Source organism: Mustela putorius, unplaced genomic scaffold (assembly GCF_011764305.1).
Source record: "Mustela putorius furo isolate JIRA1106 unplaced genomic scaffold, ASM1176430v1.1 tig00003899_pilon_pilon_pilon, whole genome shotgun sequence".
NCBI lineage: Eukaryota > Metazoa > Chordata > Mammalia > Carnivora > Mustelidae > Mustela > Mustela putorius.
Genome location: NW_025422048.1, coordinates 17,966,573 through 17,988,732, shown reverse-complemented (window position 1 = coordinate 17,988,732; position 22,160 = coordinate 17,966,573). Strand labels below are relative to the sequence as shown.

The 22,160-nt window shown below is 47.1% G+C and overlaps 1 protein-coding gene across 4 annotated transcripts in view; it reads right to left on the bottom strand.

Annotated features, from left to right (window-relative positions):
* Positions 1–2,283: 2,283 nt before the first annotated feature.
* Positions 2,284–22,160, bottom strand: part of HS6ST2 (heparan sulfate 6-O-sulfotransferase 2) — a 279,181-nt gene continuing 259,304 nt past the window's right edge. For all 4 annotated transcript variants that reach the window (XM_045068108.1, XM_045068109.1, XM_045068110.1 and 1 more), the window contains one exon: positions 2,284–5,400. In XM_045068108.1, coding sequence (XP_044924043.1) covers positions 4,521–5,400 — 880 coding nt within the window. In that variant the 3' untranslated portion in view covers positions 2,284–4,520. The remainder of the gene's footprint in view (positions 5,401–22,160) is intronic.

Here is a 22,160-nt window from a genome sequence, read left to right as displayed (position 1 = left end):
GTTATCAACATTATGTGTATGTTGGAGACACACACACACACACACACACAGGTGGGGAGACAGAGGGAGATGAGATTTGAATGGGAGTAAGACAAGGAGGTCTGGAAGAAATCACATGATTACACTCGTTACTTGGAGGGAGGGAGATTTGTGTAGGTAATTTCACTTTTTCCTTCACATACCTCTATTGTTTTAGATGGAACACACACAGAGAGGAACTAATTAAGCTTTTCACTTAATGTCGCTCTCTGACACAGCCCTTGCTTTAGATTCCCATAATCCTGAGAGAAAAGATCAGGGTCTTCGCTGCTCTCACGCTTAAAGCCGCGACTTTCATGTAGTAAATATTCAGTAAATGCTGTTTGTGGTGTTTTATTATTGGGCAGCGTGTCATTCGTATCACACCCCTCTGTTCTCTCCGACTCTGGGCTCATTATAAAATCTGCCAGGACTTCACTATTTAGGACGCTTGGACTGGTCTGTGGCTCAGGGGTTGCACGATTTTTTCTCTCAAGGGCAAGGAAAGAAGTATTTCAGGCTCTTAAGGTCATAAGATCGGTGTCGCAATTTCTGCCTCCATCGTGTGACAGCAGCCGGAGGAAATATGTAAAGAAACGGGCATGACTGAGTTCCAATAAAATTTGATTTACGAAAGCAGGTGGAGGGCGGCCTTTGGCCCCAGGTTAGGAGTGTTCGGATTCTGGCTCTAGCTGGTCAGAACAGGGTCACTGGCCCCGAGAAACAGTTGATTTACTTTGTTCTCAGGATAGTTTTCTCCTGCAGTTCGGAGGGCTTTGCACATATGCGAAGGTCTGATGAATGGATTAGAAATCTATTTTGGAATTTTTCAGGTGTTGATGTAATTGTTTTGATGTTTGAAACTGTCAGGTTGCCTCGTCCTTGCCATGTGAGAGATTAGGATGGCCTTATTCCACAATCCCATGGGGTTCCCCTTGGAGCCGGCATCCACTGTGTCTTGTTATAATTTGTACAAAACTTTGTTTGCTTAGTTGAATCCTAGCGAGGATGAGAGAGAAGGAAGTCTTCCTTAGGCAGGATGGGAGAGCTGTGGGTCCCGCACACCTCACCCCCCCCCCCCGGACTACTCTGTTGCTTTTGTGTTTCCCAGGAGTAGGGAGACTAGGCTTCCTCGGACCCTCCACTCCCTGAATGAGTGCCCCCAAAGATCGCTCCATTCTACCTTGGTTGTAACTCCTACTGAGAATCCTAAGTCCTTAGGAGCTGGGCCAACTCGTCTTTTCTTCATCATGGCTCCTCTCTGGGCAACCTCGAGAGTCCATTTCCTAAGAAGCCAATAGTGATCTAGGGCTCCTATCCTTTCCCTCCTTCTGTGTGAGTGCCCTGCTCTCCAAGTGTACCCTTCTCAGGGGAAAAGGGAAACAACTTTTATTTCCTAACTATTTCACGTTCTTAGTCTGTTCACAGTTCCTCCCAAGTAACTTATAAAATCAAGACCATTGGCCACCCAATTCTTGCTCAATAAACGGTTGATGGGCAACATTTTCTAAGTATGAATAGTCTGCAAAGTAATAATGAAACCCTCCAGATTGGTGGCTTTTTTCCCTCTTATCCATGCAACCAGTATCTAAATTCCTTTTGGAAAAGGGCAAGGGCAAAGGCAAATCCCCCCAACGATGGTCCTAACCATAAGTTTGTTTGGCAAACTGGGTACCTCACACAGAACTGGATCATGGCATGTTTGACTTTAAGAGCCGATATTTAAATTCTTACCTTTAATCTCTATCCTGTGGACAGAGGGGATAGAGAAGAAATAAAGAGCCCCAATTTTCCTTCCCGCATGCTTTTAGGCAAGCGAGTATCTATTTCAATAACAGTTAAATTAAAACTCACACACATTTCATTTGCATAGAGTAATGGACTGAATGTTCAGGTTCCCCACCCCCCCACATCCATATGTTGAAACCTTAACCCCAATGTGATGGCCTCTAAAGGTAGGGCCTTTGGGAGGTAATTAGGTCAGGAGAGTAGAGCCCTCAGGGATTGGATCAGTGTCCTTATAAGAAGAGCAATCCTGTCTCTCCTTGACAATCTTGTCTTACCCAAAAGGGGAGACAGTGTGCGCCCCTGGAAGGAAGCCCCCAAAGCGAAGGCTGTTTCAACGCGGTGGATTAGATCGGATCATCTACTTCCACACCTGGTGGCCAGGAGTTCAAAACGAAACTCCTTGGGAGAAGAGAATTCTCTCTGCGGTATCATGATACCTAGCGGCTGTAACACTTGAAATCACGAAATGACTCCGAGTCCGTAATTTAAACTTTATTTCATATCTATTGTTAAATTACACAAAATCAGTGAATGGTTTGTAAAGCTACACCATTGGACGGATGTTTACAGTTGAAATCACGGGATTTATAGGATGATGACCAAAACATGTATTTATAACATCCCTTATATACAATAATCAGTATAGACAGAGAAAATGCACATAATCTCTGCCAGCCATGCACACCACAATAACACAAAAGGGTTTTTTTTTTTTTTTTTTTCCTGTAACAGGCTTTTCCACTGGCTTGGGCTCCATCCTGCTTTCTAAAGGTACTTATCTGTTTTAAGAGCAAATGTTGTCAATTAAAACTAAACAAAACTGAAATACCACAGTGATCTACAGGATCTTTATTTTAAAAACACAATGTACACAAAATAGTTTCACTCTAAAACACATTGACTTCAAGGTGTGTTTGAGTTTTTAGGAAAAATTCCTTTCAGGTCTTCAGTTCTCAGATTTCTCAGGACTGCAACACTGTCAGACAAAACAAACTTCAGATATAGTGATACAAGCTCAGCGTCAAGAAAACTTATTTTTAAACCCAAATACTCAGCTTCTCGTCCGGCTTGTGGCCGTAAGTATTACGGATGAGACTAGATCATGCAGATAAGCAGCGGATTGTACAAGATGTGACTTTATCGTCACACTCTTAAGCGTGTAGCTCCTGAAAACATCAATGCTATTTCCAGTTGTCTTGTTTGATCGACAGCCAGGGGGTTAGTGTAGGTCCCTACAAAGTAGAGCAAAACCCGTAAAATGGACACTGCCCAGAATCACAGTGCTTGCTAGCACAGTGGATGACTTGCTTATTCTCGTCCTGCTCGATTCATAACTGATCACCTATAAGTATTGTGCAGAGACTTAATATGAAATCACTTTCCTCAATGCATATGCCCCTGAGACACCCTCACCACAGAACACTCTTTCTCTTTGTTCTTTCTTTAAAAAAAAAACCGGGTGGAGGGTTAACCCAGAGTATTGAGATACAGCTTTTGGTGTTACTAAATCACTGGCTATCTTAATGCCTATTCTACTGTTTTTCCCCCCCATCTTGTAATTGTCTACGGTCTGTCAACACAAAAAGAACAAATGGGCTAAAAGCTGCCAGCCCAACAGGAAATGGCACAATAAGAAGGTACAAAAAGTCAATAACAATTCATTCACATTCAAGTTCAATTCTATCTGATCAAGAATAACTTCAGCAATATTTTTAGACACGTTATCCTGCTCAAGAGTTTCTTGATAAGGACCTCACTACACAAACATTGATAAGACAATTCTATAGAAAGAAAGTCCTGACTTGAATCCAGGATTCTATATCACAAGAAACTCAGCAACACACCATTTAGATGATGAAGAAAGATTCTATAAATGGGTTATTTTGGAATGAGCACAACTCCGAGAAGCCTTCAAATGAATGAGAAGCAGTGCCAAAAAGATTCCAGAATTGTTGAAATTACAGTGCCCAGAAAAGTGTTTTTGTTTACTATGAGATACACCCTGTTTAAAACCTTTAAATGGTAGAAGGTAGAAAAAGTTGAAAATTCTAAACATCTCTTAAATAACAAGATACGAATCCTGTTTACTTGAAAAGCCAATGTTTCTTACATAAAATTGCCCATATTTGGGAGAGAAAAATCTTCATTTCTATAGTTTGGTAAGATTTACCATCAGTTCTTATGCCATTTAGATAGATTCCTTGTTAAAATCAGAAGAAAATAAAAGGTTTTGTGGTTAATTTTAGTTTTTTTTTTTTAAGTGTCTATATTCGTGCTTACCCCTGGGAACAAATGTTTGCTTCCAAGAGCAAGTTTGAACAGTGTACCATGAATAATTTGAGTCTGTTTCTTAGCCAGAAGTCGAATGGCCACATTTTATGTTTTCATTTTGTCTCTATAGCTAATTTAAGCATTTCTTAAAATATTGAAACAGTAATTTCTGGCGAGTCTGGTTTGGCTTTTGGATTTTATAAATACTCCAACAAACCAAAAAGAGACAATTTAATTACATACTGAAAGTTGTTTTACCCACGCACAGTATAACATTTAATTGAAAGGCAACTGTAAAGGCAACATCTTAACTTTCCCTCTTTTTTTTTTTTAACCCTCCAAACTTAAGGAAGCAAGATGTGTTTGGAAACTCTCATGTTTTAAGATTTGCCATATCTCTACTGGCGCTTTGGGGCAAGTGCGCAAAGGCCTCTGGGAGCCACTTAACGCCATTTCTCTACGCTGCCTATGTAGTCATTGGTGCCATTGCTGGCGCTGCCATCGCTCTGCTCTTGACCTGGGCTCTGCTTTCGGCTTTCACGGTTCTCCTTCTGGCTCGAATTCTGGGTCAGATTCTGAATCAGATTCTGAGTCACATTCTGGTTGGCATTCAGATTTAGGTTCTGACTCGGATTCTGACTCGGATTCTGACTCGGATTCTGGCTCTGGCCCTGGCTCTGGAAGTGGGTCTGAAGGAACCTCCCCTTCAGAAATTTGCGTTGTTCCTGACGCTTCTGCCTAGCTTCCTGATGTTCCTTCTGCCTCATAAACTGATACCTTTGCAAAAAGAGGTCTTTTGCATAGCTGTACAATTCCATATCCAGAAAATTCAGTCCCTCGATCCGCTTTTGGATTTCCTCATTGATCTCTACACTAGAGGCCCTAGTGGTATTGTATTGGGTAAATGGCGAAATAAAGTTCATGTTGAAGGTTTTCTCAAACAGGTACTGGGTCTTCCGCTGAAACTCCGTGAGGCCGAAGAATGCCATGTGCTTCAGATTCGATTTGGCACTTTCCAGGAGGACCTTGTTTCTTTGCTTTTCAGGCATGACGGAGAGGTTGTAGCAGCCGACCAGGGTCAGGTCAGAGAGCATGCGCACCTGGCGGTTGTTGGCTAGGTTATAGGGACAGTCCATGAACTCTTTTAGAGGGCAGCCAGACCAGTCATCACCTGTATAGCAGCTGGGCAGCTCTTCAGAGGTTGGGGGCCTTCCATCACAGACGTGCAGGGATGCTTTCCATGTTGCCCCTCTCTGGACGTGCCTCCACTCACTCAAGTACCGGGACACTGGGTCTCGGAGGATGGTGATGTAGTGGAAGTTCCTATGGGCAAAGCACAAAGACCAGCACTCAGTGCCGTGGGTGACATAAGTGGAGTCAGCAAGATGCATGGCATCTGCGATGTTCTCTGATCAGTAAGGAGGGCAAAAGGGGAATGATAGTGATCTGGCAGCGTCTGTCCTGTGAAGTGTGCTGTAGACCACTGTCTGAGTCCCACGAGCCCATCCAGGTAGCTAACTCTTTCCCCCAATTTGCTGGTACTGTAGCTCATGAGTGTGGTTAGTTGCCTACTGAAATAGACATGGGAGCTGCCAATGGCACATATACAAGCAAGCACCTCGGTTTCAGCCTTTGCTAGCGTGATAATATTCCCAGCCCAGCCAAATTAACTCTATCAGCTCCAAAATGCCCCTTTTCTTTATGTACTGAAAGCATACTTGGGTGTCAGCAAGTGTGAAGCCTCTGTCATATGGCTATCTCCATTTTAAAGCTACAAACTGAAATATTTGTTTATTCACATAGAGGACTAGCCAACACTGAACCCATACAAGCATGCACCCCAGCCCAGAAATGTCAAAGCCTAAGATGTGATCAGACATACTCAAGGGGAGAAACGACCCTGGGGTTGCGCTTTTAATTAAGAAATGATTCCCCCCACGCCGCTGAGACTCAGGGGATGAAAGCTGAAGTCAAAGAGAGGCATGTTGTAGAAGGAAAACAACAATAAACACTATTAGCATTTCGTTTCTTAGAGAAAACCTGGGGAATGGCTGGCGGCGTTTGTGAAATCTATTCATTCCAATCTGAGAGAGTGGAAGGTTCCGTACACCTGCCAAAGGGAACCAACTCAATCATAGACAGGCTGGGTCTGTTGGCTGATGTCCTCCGCAGAAAGGTTTCTCCCGAGTCTCGGGCTTCCAGCAACTTGGACCCCTGGGGTCTATCCTGGGCATGGTGCTTCTTCTGCTGGGCACGATCTTCCTTCTGTGACCGGAAAATTCTAAACATCCTTCAAGTTACAATCTCTCCTCTGAGCAAACTTAAGCCCACCGCCAGCTGCCGGCCCTCACCTCTTCCTCGGTGGTCCTGTAACACGTCTGCACTTAGTCTTTGTGAAAAATTTTGATACTGAATTGTGACTATTTGTTTGTATTTCTGCTTAAACGATGTCTTCCAGGACAGGGACTCTGTGCTATTCTTCTAGAACTTCTGGGGAAGAGGAGGGAGAGAGTGAGGACCAGGAAGGCCATGCCTCATCCTACAAAAATTGGAGAATCTCCTAAGTGCCTTGCAAATATCACAAAAAAAATTTTTTTAATGACTGTATATACTTTTTTTTCAGACTAAACAAACATGGGGCACAGGAGGAGCCTCTGGGAGTGAGGATGGAGAGGACAGAGAGCCTATCTCACTGCTTTACCTACGCCCCCCCCCCATCTTGCGGGCGCCACAAAAACTCAGGTCTGCAAACACCCCCGGCTAAATGGCCCCATGGCCATTACCGACAAAGGTGACTGCTATTCCCGCGAGCTTCCTCCTTCCGCCCCTTGCTGTGATACTCATTCCCTCCTTCATTCAATACATATTTATCAAGCCTTTATGCTAGGCCGGAGGCAATAGCTTAGTGGCAATTAGTCTGATTATTTGGAAAAAAGAAAAGAAATTTACGAAGTCCAGTGACACATTTGGATTAACCTTTCAACCAGCTTTAGCAGGCATGCATTATAATGGGGGCTGTTGGGTAGTTTAAACCCCCATAATAAAGTCACCTTCATGCTTAGCTGACAGTCCCTCTGGCCCTGCCTCGTTGGACTGGGTTAAGACTACAGCGACATCTTCTGGTAAACCCTAGAGTGCAGACTTGTGCTGGTCCAAGGCTCTCCCTCCCAAACACGCTCTGTTGTCTTTGGGAACAGATAGATCCCAATCACCAGGGTAAACGTCACGACCAACATTTTGGAAGCACCAGCCTCACGTAGAAAGAGAGAGGAGGTACGCCAGAGAGGCAGAGACAGACGCCCAGAGTCTCTCACATGGTGGATGTGTGATTCCTTCCCCCTGAAGTTCTCCTTGTGCCCACATGAGATGACGGCCGTTCAACGTGGGCAGCCTCCGTCTCAACATGGCAGGGGTGGTCAAGGCCACGGAGAATGAGAGGAGCCCACAGCCTGCCTGCCCTAGTGACAGCAGCTGTCCTCCCCCACCACCCCACCCCGATGATAACAGATTCAGGGATTGCCACAGCCCACGTATTCCAGGAAAGCCAGGCCTGGTCTCCTGGGCTGCCTCAGTGGGAAACAGTCCATGCTGCTGCAAACAGATCAGCCCTGGGGATGAACAGGCAGCTGTGCTTAGAGGTCGGTGTGTCTGGGAGTGTCTGGTGCTCCCGCATACCATAGTGTGCTGGAGGCGGGAAAGCAAGTGTGGGTAACACCTGGGAGGTTTGGTTGGGCAAAAGATCCAGGAGGCCCATTATGCCGAGGAGAGAGTTGTTAGGGAAATGTCAGAGACGCAGTCTCTCCGGCCAGGCCACCTGAGGATGTGACAGCTCAGCCCAAGGGGAACGCGATGTGGGGGCGGGGGGCACTGAAACACGGGTGGCGCTCTTCCCGTGGCCAGTTCAGGGCAAGCACCTCACGTGTGCCTGGCACCGGGTGCCAACAGCACCAAGACATGGCATTTCGATAGCATGTGTCCTTTTTAAAAAAATAATTATTTATTTGACACACAGAGAGAGCACACAAGCAGGAGCAGAGGAAGAGGGAGACGCAGGCTCCTCGCTGAGCAGAGAGCCCGATGCGGGGCTCCATCCCAGGACCCTGAGATCATGATCGGAGCCGAAGGCAGAGGCTTAACCCAGTGAGCCACCCAGGCGCCCCCAACAGGATGTGTTCTACATGGTTGGAGCGAGCACGAGGTGTGATGAAAGCATCTCACTAGCCGGACAATACGGGCAAAAGCTTCTGCCACTTTATTTTGAAAACAAGTGAGAATGAGAGGAGGCAAGGAGAGAGGAATGGAGTATGAGGCAGAAAGGTGAGCGTGAGCAAAGTCACAGGACACAGACTAGCCTGTTGTGTGTGGACAAAGTGCACTGAATACCTCTTACTTGGGAGCGGGGGTGCCTAGGGGGCTGAGGTGGTTAAGCATCTGCCTTTGTTCGACTCAGGTCATGATCCCAGGGTCCTGGGATCGAGTCCGGCATCGGGCTCTCTGCTCAGTAGGGAACCTGCTTCCCTCTCTTTTTCCATACCAGTCCCCTTGCTTGTGCTCTCTCTTGCTTTCTGACAAATACATAAGTAGATCAATAGAAATAAGTAAAATCCTTAAAAAAGGAAAAAGAAAAAAAAACAAAAACCTCTAACTGGGAACGAAGGGCAGTGGCCGAGGTTGCAGCTGGAGAGGTAGCCAGAGCCCTGGGTGTGGAAGGCCTCGGACCCCCCCCGCCCTCCCAAGAAAGGACTTAGACATCTGTAGCTGAGAGGGAGGCCTCCAAAGGGTTAGTTTAAGCAGGGGAGCGATCTGATGAAATCCATGTTTTAGCAAGCTTATAGGGAATGGGGTGTGGAGGTGGAATTAGGGAAGTTCGCCTAGTTTACTGCAGAAAACAAGGCAAAAGAAGGAGGGCTAGACACAATTTTAGGAGGTGGCGTTAACTGAACTTGGTGTCAAAATGAACGCAGGGGAGAGGAAGGGCAGAAGGGCCTCAGGTGCGCTGGGACATCCAAAAGAGAGTTGAATGGCCAGATAGAGCACTCAGGGGGTGATCTGGCCTTAAGATAAAGATGTGGCATTAACAGCATAAAGCAGTCATTTCAAACCATGACAGCGTACTTGCAGATCGAATTTTAATTCTGCACACATGGCTTCGGCGCTTTGAAGACTGACTTTAAGGACCCTGAGGTAGCCCGAGGATTCTCTTCTTAATGCTAAATATGGTTTTCCACTATTCTGGACACTGCTTCAAGTTCCCTCACTGCCCTCTCGCTTCCCCTGAATATATTCCACTTTACTGGAATGTGTCCTCCAGGCACAGTCTGACAAGTGACAAGCAGGGACAGTCTGTCACCTCCCTCAGCCTCAACACCATTTCTCCTAGTGTGGCCTAGTATAGCACATCGACCTTTTTGGCAAACAGGCCACACCGCTGACGCACAGTCAACTAAAGTCTTTCTTTCTTTTACACGTAAGCCACTTTGAAACCCAATCTACTTTATCCTGGACCTGGAGGTAGTTTACTTGTGGCCCTGTTGAATTTCTCCTTGTTAGAGTAAGTCTGAGCCTGTTAAAACACATCTGGATTCTGATTATATCCCCTAATATCTTCGCCACATCTCCTTATTCCTTTCGGCAATGCCTGTATCCACGCACTGATCAAAACAGAACAAGATGCAGACGAGAACTGCCCAAAGTCTCCCTTCAGGTGGACATCACTCCGAAGGGTGCCGCTGAATGGACTGATCTAATTTTAAATGAGTGAGCTATTTAAAATAGCTCAGCCCCAGGAAAATCATCATCAGCCTGTTTCGGTTAGTGGTAATGGGGCAGATATATCTTACGACAAAATGGGTCACTTAATTAAGATGAACAGGTGTCACATCTTTAAATTGGAGTCATGACTCCCTACCAGTTACCTAGGTGAGTTTTATGACCATTGTCCAGTGTGCCTGTATGCCCCTGGTCCCTTACAGCAGAACTATATAAAAGTTAGAGTCCAGGCCAACTTTTTCCTGTCATTGCTAAGTAATTATAGAAACAACAATAGCAACCAACAAAGAGTTGTCCAAGCTTGAAACCTGGGGGCCACCTCCTCCATCTTGCTCACCACCACTATGTGAACTTTCCCCAAGACCTTTGCTGATTCTAGATCCTAGGAGCACTCAGGTCCATTCTTCCTATCGCTGCCTGGGGCCAGGCCCTTATAATTTCTCTACCAGGTCACTGCTGTGGGGTCCTGGCCCGTCTCCCAGCCTCTGGTCTCATGCCTAGCTCACCCCAGGCCCATATGACACACATCTGACATGCCATTCCTTAGTTAAGACCTCTTAATCCATATCAACTAGGACATGAAGTCCAAGCTCCTTCACACGCTAGACACAGCCTCATGGGACCTGGTAACCACCACCTTTCTTTCCCTCATCTCTTTCAAGCTCCTTCTACACAAGCCTTCCTCAACCACAAGGGATTTTGCATCTCTCTTTCTGCTCCCCTGGCCCTAGCTCATGTGACAATCTCTGAAGACGTTCTATTTGTCATGGGGCGGGGGTGAGGGGGAGTGCAAACTGCTTCCAGTGGATGGGGTCTAGCAGAGCTGCGGCACAGCCTAGCGTGCAAAGAATTATCCAACTCGAAATGTCAATAGTTGAAAAACCCTGCTCTCTTCTGTATGCTCCAGGTATAGACAAGTAACTTTGTTTTCCAGATCCGTTCCAGGCAATGATGCTACAGGCCCCTTTCCTTTGGATGTGGAATGCCCACTCTTTTGAATGGCTTGTGTATTTTCTAGGTTGCTTGGAAAGCTTCAAAACTCCGCTCTAAGATTGTTTCCTCCGTGAAACCTTCCCTGACCTTCCTAGGCAGAGTGAACAGCCCTGGTGTTCCTCTGTTCCAGCCATACTGGAACTGTAGCATTTACTGCTACGTGCCGTGACTGTCTAGTGATCCGTCTGCGTCCCACATTGGACTCTGAGCTCCGGGAGGGCAGGGACCGAGTATCATTGATCAGCGTAAGCTGATCCTCTGGGCCTGGCACAATGTTTGACAGAAAATTAGTGTTTAATAAAGGACTGTTGAATGAATATCTGCAGCAGGAGCCGCAGAGCTTAGGATAAGCTAATAGGAAAGGCATCTTTTTCATTGATAAGGAAAAGCCACTAGATGTCACTGTTAAATAACAGATACACCACTTTACCCCAGTGATGGAACATTTTAAGGGCATCTAGTGATAAGGAGCAGTTACCCCTGCCTTTCTGTGCAGTAGCCCCACGAGAAGGAAGGCTGGAAAATGTAAGGATATTAGATGTAAGTACATGGATAAACACGAGTACCATATTTTCATTTTTAACAGTTTATCCTGCGGCAAGGACCTGAGTTCTAAGTCACAGCTTCCTAGGCTCATGGGAGTAAGAAGAAGCCTTTGAGATGGCACAGCATCCTGGTCAGACACACATCCCTAACAGCCCTTGGAAATGGATCTAACTGCAGGGCGCATTCCTGGGCTGAAGGCGGACACTTATGCAGACCCTGCTTTGTGTCCGTTTGCATAATAAAGCAGGCCTGAAAGAACCCTCATGAAGAGGAAATGTTGCCTGCCAAGAGAGGGCACAGCCCGGGGCTGGGGGCACTGAGGCCTGGTGCTTCTATATGAACTCCCACCTCGACCGTGGAACTGATATTATTATTGTTCTCATCATGAGGATGAAGAAACCGAGAGAGAGATCATTTGGCCCAGTGTCACATGGTGAGTTAAGTAGGGGTGCTGAGACTGAACCCATCTCTTTCTAGAACCTGTGCTCTTCCCATCCTCGTACTGGGGCCCAAACCCAGGACTTCCACTTCTGGGAACAAACTAACATCCAGGTTCCAGAACCAGCAGCATCAGCGCCACTTAGGAACTTGTTGGAAAGGTACGTTCTGGGGTCCACTCACTGAACAGAAACCCAGGGGCTGGAACCCGGCCATCTGTATCTTAGGAAGCTCTCCAGGAAATTCTGGGGCAGTCTTGAGCACCGCTGTCCCAGAGCAAACCCAAGTTCCCTGCTGCACGCCACAGACAAGCCTAAGGACGCTCATTTCTGTCCAGGAAAAGCCCAAGGCACTTTGCCTGAGCAAAGCTAGGAGGACCGTGCAGTAAACATTTACTTCCCTTTTAGGTCCCTGGCTCCCGAATAAGGTTTTTCCTGCACTACTCAAAGGAAAAAAAAAATATCAAAGCCATCTCTCTTATGGAAGAAAGCCAATAAAACCGTACGAGTGAAGGTCACAGGAGAGATCAATAAAAAGTTAATTTAAGAAAGGAAACAAATTCTTAGCCCAAATCAATGACTGAACATTTTATGATACCTGTAGCTTAATGTTGTATTTTTTTTTTTTTTAAGTTCAGTCTTCATATATCTTGTTCTTGGAGGAATGATGAGTGGCCAAAAAATACGAACCACGTTTGGGGGTCCTAAGTGAACTCCGCAAGCAGGGTAATGAGGGACAGTGAGTCACTCATGCCAAAGGTCTGGTCGCCTTCCCTGGTTAATGATGCCTAAACCAGGAGCACGGATCCTGCCATCAAAAGCGGCTCCATCGTGCTCAGATCAAACAACATGAATACGTGAGCACCGACTAAATGAAAGCAGAGTTAACTGAATCAAAGGCAAATACACCTCGAATGGGGTTGGATCCCTCAAGCCCCAGAGTTGCCATTTTAACTGCTTTTCTCAGGTGACTCCAACGCTTGCTGACAGTCCCCACCGAGGGGCCCCATCAACGTGGTGATCTGCAGTGGCAGCAGCCTCGTAAGGAAATGTGAGATTTCAAGAGGGGACGACTTGGAAGTGGCGGGAACGCTCGCTTACATGTATTGTAGCTGGTACGTTTCTCAAGATCCCCTTGAAGCTCAGCGAGGCGAGGGAGCCTTTGCGTTTGTGCAAAGTGAGTTATTAAAGCAGTGGTACCCGGGATTTTATCTGATTGTCCTCCTAGCCTTACGTAGACCCAAGTGATCTGGACGCCGAACGTCTCCCTTTGCCCTTCAAGTTGACGCTACGGGCTTGTGACAAGGCCGGGCTCTTCTGGGCAACCCATGAGAGGTAGGGGCAAGGCCATCCCTCGGGAGCCCGCTGATGGATAAGGCCACCAGGACTCGGACTGCTTCTTTGAATGGACCGATTAGGGTCCTCGACAGGGTGGATGCATTCCAGGAAAAGCAACTTGGAAGAAACTGAAGATCTCACCCGCCACCGTGCACAGACCTTCCTCCCCCAAAGGAGCGGTTCTGTGTATATAAAGTAATACCTTCATTAACACCTTAATTAATGGAGCTTTTTCCTTTGGCTAACTGAAGTTGCTTCACGCATCTTCCTTGTGTTTATTTAAAAAAAAAATCTCTTTTTTTCTGCTCTCTGGATCTCCCTCTGCCCCCCAGTTCTCCCACCTTCCAGAAAGGTCAGCCTGGTGAGGGGAGCTGGCCTGGCTGGCTGAATAGGACCTTCTTCCTGTGTGGCCCCAAGCTAGGGCTGGGCCTGCAGCTATGAGAGAGAGAGAGAGAGGGAGAGAGAGTGTGTGTGTGTGTGTGTGTGTTCTGAGGGCACACTAGACTGATGGACTTTTGTTAAGCAGAAGGATGTTTTTCTAAGCCATTCTCCGCTTTTCTTTCACAAAACAGCAAAATGATGTTTCCTCCTTTGTCGAAAAGGAAGAAAAGAAAATTTCTGATGCTTATAAAGTCAAACCCAACATGAAATTCTTCACACAATCAGCCCTAGCGATATTTACTTCTTCTTCTTCTTCTTCTTTTTTTTTTTTTAAAGAAATCTAGGGCTCCTCCTTCCCGAAGCCCAGTGGGCTCCCAAGTACATAAATCTAAGGACTCTGCAAACAGTGAGAAAACAGAGTTCTTTAACAAGATGTGAAATTCCAGGCTTTATGACCCGTAGTCACCAGCCTTCACCCAGGGTCCACTCAAATGCTTGGTGGCATGAAAATTTCTGCAGCTTACACTGCCCCCTGACATTTTTTGCACTCTGAAATTATTCTGTGAGTCTTGGCTCATTAATACTCAGTGTGTTTTTGAGGTGTAAAGAAGTTTCAGAGAAAAACCCCTTCAGTGTGTAGATGAGGGAGTGCGGCCCCATGAAGGGATATGGTCTGCCCATGTTCTGCCACGGGCTATACAAACTCTACCATCGGGCCTTCCCTCCCTGCCTGGTACTTCTCAGCTTCCAGAGTGTTCCTATGGGGCATCCTTCTGTCAACGTTCATCTCCTGAGGTTTCTGCCTGGGGTGGGCTTCGAGAAGGACTGGTTCTCTTCTTTCCTTCAGCAGGGTGGGTGGAGGTGAGCAGTGGTGAGCCTTAGCCCGTAGAAGACAAAAGGAGGTCAGGGCAATGTCTAGATGTGCCATTGAGAAAAACATGCTTACTGTCTTGGTCTTCAGGTGAGCATCCTTTGAATCCTTTGCCCTGGAACTCTTGTTCGGGCCCTGCCTTTTACTGGAAAGCACATCCTTTATGAAACACTGCAAGTTCAAGGTTTCAACCAGGAAGTCATAAAAATGCTACCTTCATGACATTCAGCACAAAGTTAGGGACATGGTGTCCTTTTAGCCCTGAAGGCGAGAAGCTTGGCCTTGCACTGCAAGACATGTATCTACTCAATCCACAGTCAGTGAACCATCCCTCGGTGATCTAGAAGTTGCCGTACTTAAAGCTGTGGACAGAGTTGTGAGGAGCCCATATCTATACCGGCCTCTACTCTCAAAGGGCTTAAACTTTAGTTGGGGAGACAGAAGCACAGTTCAGTAGGGGCTGGGGTAAAGGCAGAACATAGTGAAGGGCTACTTGTGTCATACAGAGTCTAAATGCACAATGAATCAGAGAGAGGAGTTTATTGTGTTCTAGAGTCATCAAGGAAGGCTTCGTGGAGGAGGAGGAGGAGGAGGAAAAAGCTGACCAAGCTCTAAGGGGATAGAAAGGATTTAAGCAGGTGAGTAGTGTGGAGGGTTGCTGGTATTCTGACTTGAGCAAACAGCACAGCAGGGGGATACTCGGCAGTGTCCTGAATCAGTGGGTGCGGACAACATGCCGGGCACTGTGCCGGCTAATTTCTCACAGAACCCTACCGCATCGGTGCCAGTGCCTATGTAATGTATGTAATGATGAGGAGGGTCCATTCTTGAGCTGGACCATCCAAGATAGCCACCAGCCCCACGTGGCTCTTGAACCTCTGGAAATGTGGCTAATCCAAAAGATGTCGTGCCTTTAATGTTTTCAGGCAGACTAAGATTTCCAAGACTGAGGGGGAAGAAAGACTATCCCCTTAACCAATTAGGATTTATACAGCTTACGTGGTCGAGATGATGCCATTTTTGATACATGGGGTTCGATACATTAAGTTTAACTCCACTGTATCTTTTCACTTTCAATGGGGCTAGTAGGAGGTTTTAAAATGAGGAACGGGCCTTGCATTGTATTTCCATGGGACAGTGCTACTCTAACTTCACAGCCAAACTGCCTGGGTTCAAACTCCAGCTCAGGCAGTTACTATCTGTGTGGACCTGCGCAAATGACTTAACTTCTCTGTGCCTCAATTTTTCTCATGTATGGCCTGGGGGGAACCATAGGGTCTCAATGAAGATAAAAATTACGCACACACACATACACGTACATATATAAAGTGGTCAGAACCGTGCCAGAACATAACATTCTGCAGATCTTAATTAATATGATTATTGTTGTTGCTGTCATACAGTTAAAGGTATTCAGCTAAAGGGTGTTAATTGAACCTTCCTAAAATCACTCAGCTAGTTAGTGACCGTCTGTCAGGTCTGTGTGATTCCTGAGCCCAGACTCTTGCCCGCTGCCCTGGTCAATGCCCCGTTTGGTGTCTGAGTCTCCCGCTTGTGGGCTCTCACTGGGCTGTGTGGGCTCTCGCTGGGCTGTATGGGCTCCCGTGGGCCCCAGGCACTGAGCTCAACCCCCTGAGCCACCAGCCAAGGGCACCACAGGCCTGGCCAGAGCAGAATTTCAAACCAGAAGGTAGTAGGGGGGCGCCTGGGTGGCTCAGTCAGTTAAGCATCTGCCCTCGGCTCAGGTCATGGTCCCAGGGTCCTGGGATCGAGCCCGTGCCAGGCTCCCTGCTTGGTGGGGAGTCCGCTTCTCCCTCTCCTACTCCCCCTGGTTGTGCGCTGGCGCTCGCTCCCCTTTTTTTTTGTCAAATAAATAAATAAATAAATAAAAATTCTTCAAAAAAACACAATTTATAAACCAGGAGGTAGCCAAATATGCCAGGATATGAAGGGTGGTGCGGATCTCGTGGGTTCTGTAGGTTTGCTACTGAGCCCTAGAGATGGAAATGGCCACATACATAAGACGCGGGGGCTGGGGCGGGGAGTCCAGCTGGTGACCGTTCTGGCCCCAAATTCCCATTGTGCAGACGAGGAAACCAGATAGCCAGCTCCCCTGCCCACCCCAGATTGTGAGAAATCCGGAGACACATGGAAACATTTCTTTAGGGACCTCCACGAAGACAAGGAATCAAGTAACAGGGCTTTTTCCCGTGGTAGACAGTCAATAAATATCACTGAAGGGAATTGTGAGCAGACGGTAACCGGCTGTCCTCACTCACCTGGGCCTGCTGTACACGGCTGTCTGGGAGGCAGGCACCTCCAGCCTGCTTTGGAGAAATCATTAGAGGAAATGAGTCAAGATAAATGCCTGCTCTCAGTGTTGTGCGATTTTCCAGAACAGCGCGGAGGGAAAGTTTCCCCCTAAATGAAAGCTGCCCTTCTCAAGCCTCGGGTTGATTTTAATGAGCTCTAATATTGTTTTAAGGCATTGAGAGAGATGAAGTGTAAACCCTGGCTTTTGGTGGGGGGAAAGCAGATCTCGTTAACCATTAGCTGGAAAGAATTGGAGCCATTCAGAATTTCACCGGCTGGCAGGGTCGTGCCTCCTTCCCCCAGGAAAGGTTTTGCTGCAGGTATTAGAGCTGCAAAAGGCATGATTATTGGATAACATGGCCTGTATGTGTGTGGAAATAAGCGTTCTAGATGGTACCAGGCAGAGCCTTGTTTCTTTATAGTGATCACACTGGGAATAGAAAAATAACTCACTAATCCTCCCCACCAACCCCTTTACCTCCTGAAGAATCTGGTGTCACATTGAAGTGAGTATGGGAAGGGGCAGCGAAGCCACAAAGATCCTGCCTGAGCAGAAGAAGTTCTTTTGAAGGTTAAGTTGGTGCTAAGAGTTTACCAAGAGTCCTCTAAGTTCTGGGTGTCACTGGGTCTGTTTTTCATGGTGTCAACAAGAGACTTTGGACAGCTACATTTCTCCTTTTGGGCAAAAGGGGAATTTGGAATTGCTGGTGTGGTGGTTATTTTTGTGCCTGTCCACATGCGACAGAGTGGAAAAACATGGTACACGAAACCAGACAAGTATGTATGTTGTCAAATCTATGCCACTGTTCCAGTTTGGCTGGTGAAAGCAGAAATATTCCACCATTTTTGACGGAGCAGAAGCTGTTTTTTAAAAATGGCGCTTCACAAGCACCATCTTGGGTAAAATGGGGCCCAGATATCTCTGAGAAGGAAAAGAACCATCTCTGAGTCACAGTGGGGAGCAGGTCACCGAGTAGGGAGCCATGTCCTGTGTGTGTAAACCAGCCCACCTGCTGGAAGGCAAGGGCCCTGTAGAACTGATAGGGGCCACACATAGATGAAGGCAATAGACCCATCTTTGGCACAGAGTAGTCCAATGGCTTTACCAAGGAGAACACCCAAGCCCAGAGAGAAGTATGGGCTTGTCTGGGGTGCCCTGGCCAGTCTGTGGCAGAGCCGTGATCCAAAACCAAGTCTCTCACTCCTTCCCCAGGTTTCAAAATATCATGCTCAAGGTGACTGATAAATAAGGATCAGCTTCAGGAAAAGATAGCCCCTGGGGGTGATGCTCACTGATGTTCCGCTGCAGATCCAAAATCCATAAAGGAGGACTAAAAATCAAGGGAGATATTTGGCTTGGATTTTCCAACTTAAGGCAATCCCTTGGGGGTGGCCCTACCCTCGGACTCTTCCATCAGTCATTCACTCTGAAGACATGTCACTGGGGAATCAGATTCACTAACGTGCTACACGGGTCACCTCCACCGCCTTCCCCTTGGCTTGGTTTTTCTCCCTGGAAATGAGGTTAATTCTCTGAGATAGTGACCCACGGTTAAGTTGGATTTAAGGCCATAGAGGATTATTCTAAATGACATCCCCCTTCCCACAGTGACTTTTCAGAAAAGTCATCTGAAGAAAAGCACTGGTATCCCTGGGAGAAGGAGGGAGGGGTGGGGGGGTGCTAATAACAACCGGAAGTTTCATGGGACGGGCGAATGGCTCACAGTCCTTACAATTTTAGTTCCTCACACAATCCTTCTAAGTATACAGGATAAAAAAAAAAATAGAACTGCTATTTTTACAGAGGAAGAACCTGAACTTCAATCACGGGAAGTGACTTGCTCAAGGATACGCACTTGGTTGACAGTGGGTCTATGACTAGAACCCGGGTCTCTGAACTCCTGATTTGATCTTTTCCTCATGATTCTCTGCTGCCTGTTGGGCCCCTAAAGGATATTGGAACAGCCCATTCCTCTTGTTTTGTCTTCCTAACCAGGCTGTACATTCCCTGAAGGTCAGTACTGCCTGGCAATTGCCTCTTGTCTCTCTCGGCACTGGGCCCAGTTCCTTATGGGGCTACAGACTGGGAGGTCAGCAGATGGAAGGTCTACCGTGAAGCTTTGGAATTGGCCGGGATGCTCCTTTTTGCCCTGTCCTACGGGCCTCCGGGTTGGCCTTCCCTGCCCGGGAGTGACTGTTGCCCCTGTGAAGCCATGCGACTGGCCACTGGGGGTCAGGGAAAGTCCCAACCAGGATGCCTGATCCTTTCTGATCAAAGAAAACACAGGAATTGAAAAGGAGGCCATAGGGTGACAGTTTTGATCAAACTCCTTTTCCTTTTCAGAATCATAAATCAGTCAGGAACACACAAGTTAAAACAAGATCTGATCTTCCTAAAGCTGCTTTTGAAATCCTGTTGTTCCCCTAACATAGCTCTTTCCATTCTGCATTTCACATGTCATGGTGTTACCAGGAACGGGTGCGGGAGAACACATCGACCTTCACCTTGTGCGTGGTGGGAAGAATACGTTGACAGGTGAAATATGGGCGGGTATCTTTCGGAGAGGCCAATGTGGCTGCATTTCAGTGGAAGAGCACCCCGCGGGTGACAAGTATTTTTCAGCTCGTTCTCAAGGATTAAAGAGCTATTATTCAAAGTCTTTTTGGAGGCATAACACCCTCTGTCTTCCTCTAAAAAGTTCTCCGTGGCAAAGATGCTTTTAACAAAGCCCATTTTCTCCATCTCTTGTAAGAGCTTGCCAACGAATGTGCCAGTCCATTTCATAGATGCAGCTATTACTGCCCAGAGGGGGGAAGGTCCCGCAACTAGTAGGTGATCGAGTTACCTATGTCTGAAACTCGCGTCTAGACATCCAGACTCGTTTTGCTACCCCACGCCACTTTGCTCATTCATTCGAGAATGAAAGGAAAAAGTCACACACAGCAGCGCAGGGCTCCCTGCAACGCCCTGCGGGGGATGCAACAGGACCAGCCATGTGGGGTGGTACGGTTTTCAGGGGTGCTGCGGAGCACAAGCCCCTCCCTCTCACAGTTGGCCAGGAAACCACCAAGTGAAGTTTCCTCCTTTGGCTTAAGGATCTGCCCTCTTTGTGTGTGGCAGGAGCAGTGGGGAGGGGGGACAGGGTCCTAAGTCGTTAAGACTTAGCAGTCCTTTAGAAGGGGGAAGCTTTAATAACCAGCTTCTGCCTTGGGGAGGTGGCAGAGTGTATGCAGAGACAGGCACGCTGGGTTCTGAGGAAGGATAAGGAGGCTGAGAACAAAAACGGAGGACACCAATGGCAAATTTGGCTGCTTTATAATTTTGCTGGGGCTGAGGACCTGCCAGGAGTCTCTGGTTTAAAAGTCAATGTGAAGCAAAAATAGAAAGGGTAAAAGCACATGGCTTTGTAGAGAAAATCAGCAGACTGAGTTTTAGGTGAATAAGCCATGATTTGTGGCTCAGTTACTGGTCCAGTCATGTCCTCCATCCTGGCACTGCCCTGGCACATGCGGACTCCACACTCCGCGCACCGAACTCATCCTCCCTGTGCCTCATGCCTTTGCTCCTGCTGCTCCACCAGGCACAGCATTCCCTGGTCCTCACTATTCAGCTCTCCAAATGGGGCTGCAGGGCTGTCTTCTTGAAGCTTCCTTCCTCCCGATGTCCACAGCTGAGGCAGCCATGCCTTCCTCTGAACCTCCAAAGAGAGTTATCTGGACTCTCAGGGCATCCCGATCATCTGACATCAGAATGTAAGATATTCGTGTCTGATGGTTCTCTTCCCTGCAAGGCTGTGGGTGCCTCAAGAAGAGGGCAGGACCAAGCCTTCTTTGTACCTCTTCTCTTCTCCTGGACCAGCTTAGTTGGCCCACAGTCTCCAGAAACAGCCAGCTGTTGATAAATGCTTTGTAGTTAAGAGCTCTGTCTCTGGAGCCAGAGAGTTCTGGAAGCCAGCCCCAGCTTCCGTAACCTTGTGCAAATTACTTAAGCTCTCTAAATCTTGGTTTCCTTATCTGCAAACACCCACTTCCCAGTGGTGTGATTTTTGAACGAGATGACCCTTGCAGAGAGAGGGCTTAGCACCGTGCAGGATGCCAGGGTCTGCATCCCACGAATAGTGCCTGTTAATGTTATTTTCTCTTACTGAAATGTACAAGCCTCTCAGGCTCCCTTGATCAATAACCCCATAGAGCCGTTTTCCCAGAAGTGAAGGGAATCGCGATGGGGGGTGGGGGTTGTTAAATGTCCTGACTCGCACTATATTTACAGGGACATCTACCTCCATCACCATGCGGGGGAAGACAGTCCCTGGTTTCAACTGGAATCCAGCATTTCTGTGGCCCGCACGCTGAATGCCGCTGAAGCCTCCGTTCCCTGAGCAGTGGTTTGTGGAGATGGAATAGTGGCAGTTTTTCATTTTCTGGAGTCCACTCACCCTTCCAAGAATCTCAATGCCTCATTGATTCATAATACAGTGCATAAAGATTTCATTTTTCCTGCCCACAGTGATACATTAGGGAGGCAATGTGTTTTGCCACTGAAAAGTTTGCTTAGTAGAAAAATTTGGAGTTTTGACATTCAGGAAATTACAGTCATCTGTAAAACACGATTGATATGCCCAGGCTAACATTTTCATTGCACTTGCAGAGCCAGAATAACTATGGTAAAATATGTGTTGCCCCACACACATTTTGAGATCTTTTATGGAAACATTTATTAGGACCGAGAACCCCTCCCTGGGCTCCAGGACTGTCATGGCTGTGTGATCCCCAAGGGTACAGCCATTGACCAAACCAAGACCCTGGTTCTCAGACAAAGCAATGGCCGAACACTTCAGACCCGGTCTCGGGTTGGAGGCTGGAGCTATAGTTTTGTGTGTCACCATGTTAGGCATGAGAAAAAAAACAAGAAAAATGAGTTTGAAAATTCCACCTCATTTGTGGCATTGTGAGGCAGCTGTGAAACTCACGGGCATATAATAGGTAGAGCTAGAAGCTGAAGGCTTACAATAGAGAAATCAGTGTTCTCTATCTGCTTACATTTTAAATGTGCTTTGTCTCTTTTTTATGCTCTTTGTTTCTTCCTTGGTACACTTTTCAAAATCCAGTGGCCTGGAAGACCAAGTCTCCGGAGCTATCCACCTGTTAAAAATTGATTGCATTTATCATTCTGAAATCAAATGTTGAAATCCATTGAGCTGAGGAGCACAGATGATCTTCATGACCGTACTGGGGGGAACTGGTGTTAGAAATGGCTTAGACTAGTTCCCTACCCAACGTTGGGTCAGCTTCTTTAGGGGTTGAGAAAAACATTCTGCACAAAACAGCGAAGTCTGACTCAGGGATCAAGCACCCATAATGAGAAAATTACAGCAAGGGCACACTGCCCCTTTACCATGTGGCAGGCAGGAGTCTCGGTGATTAACCTGGGGTAC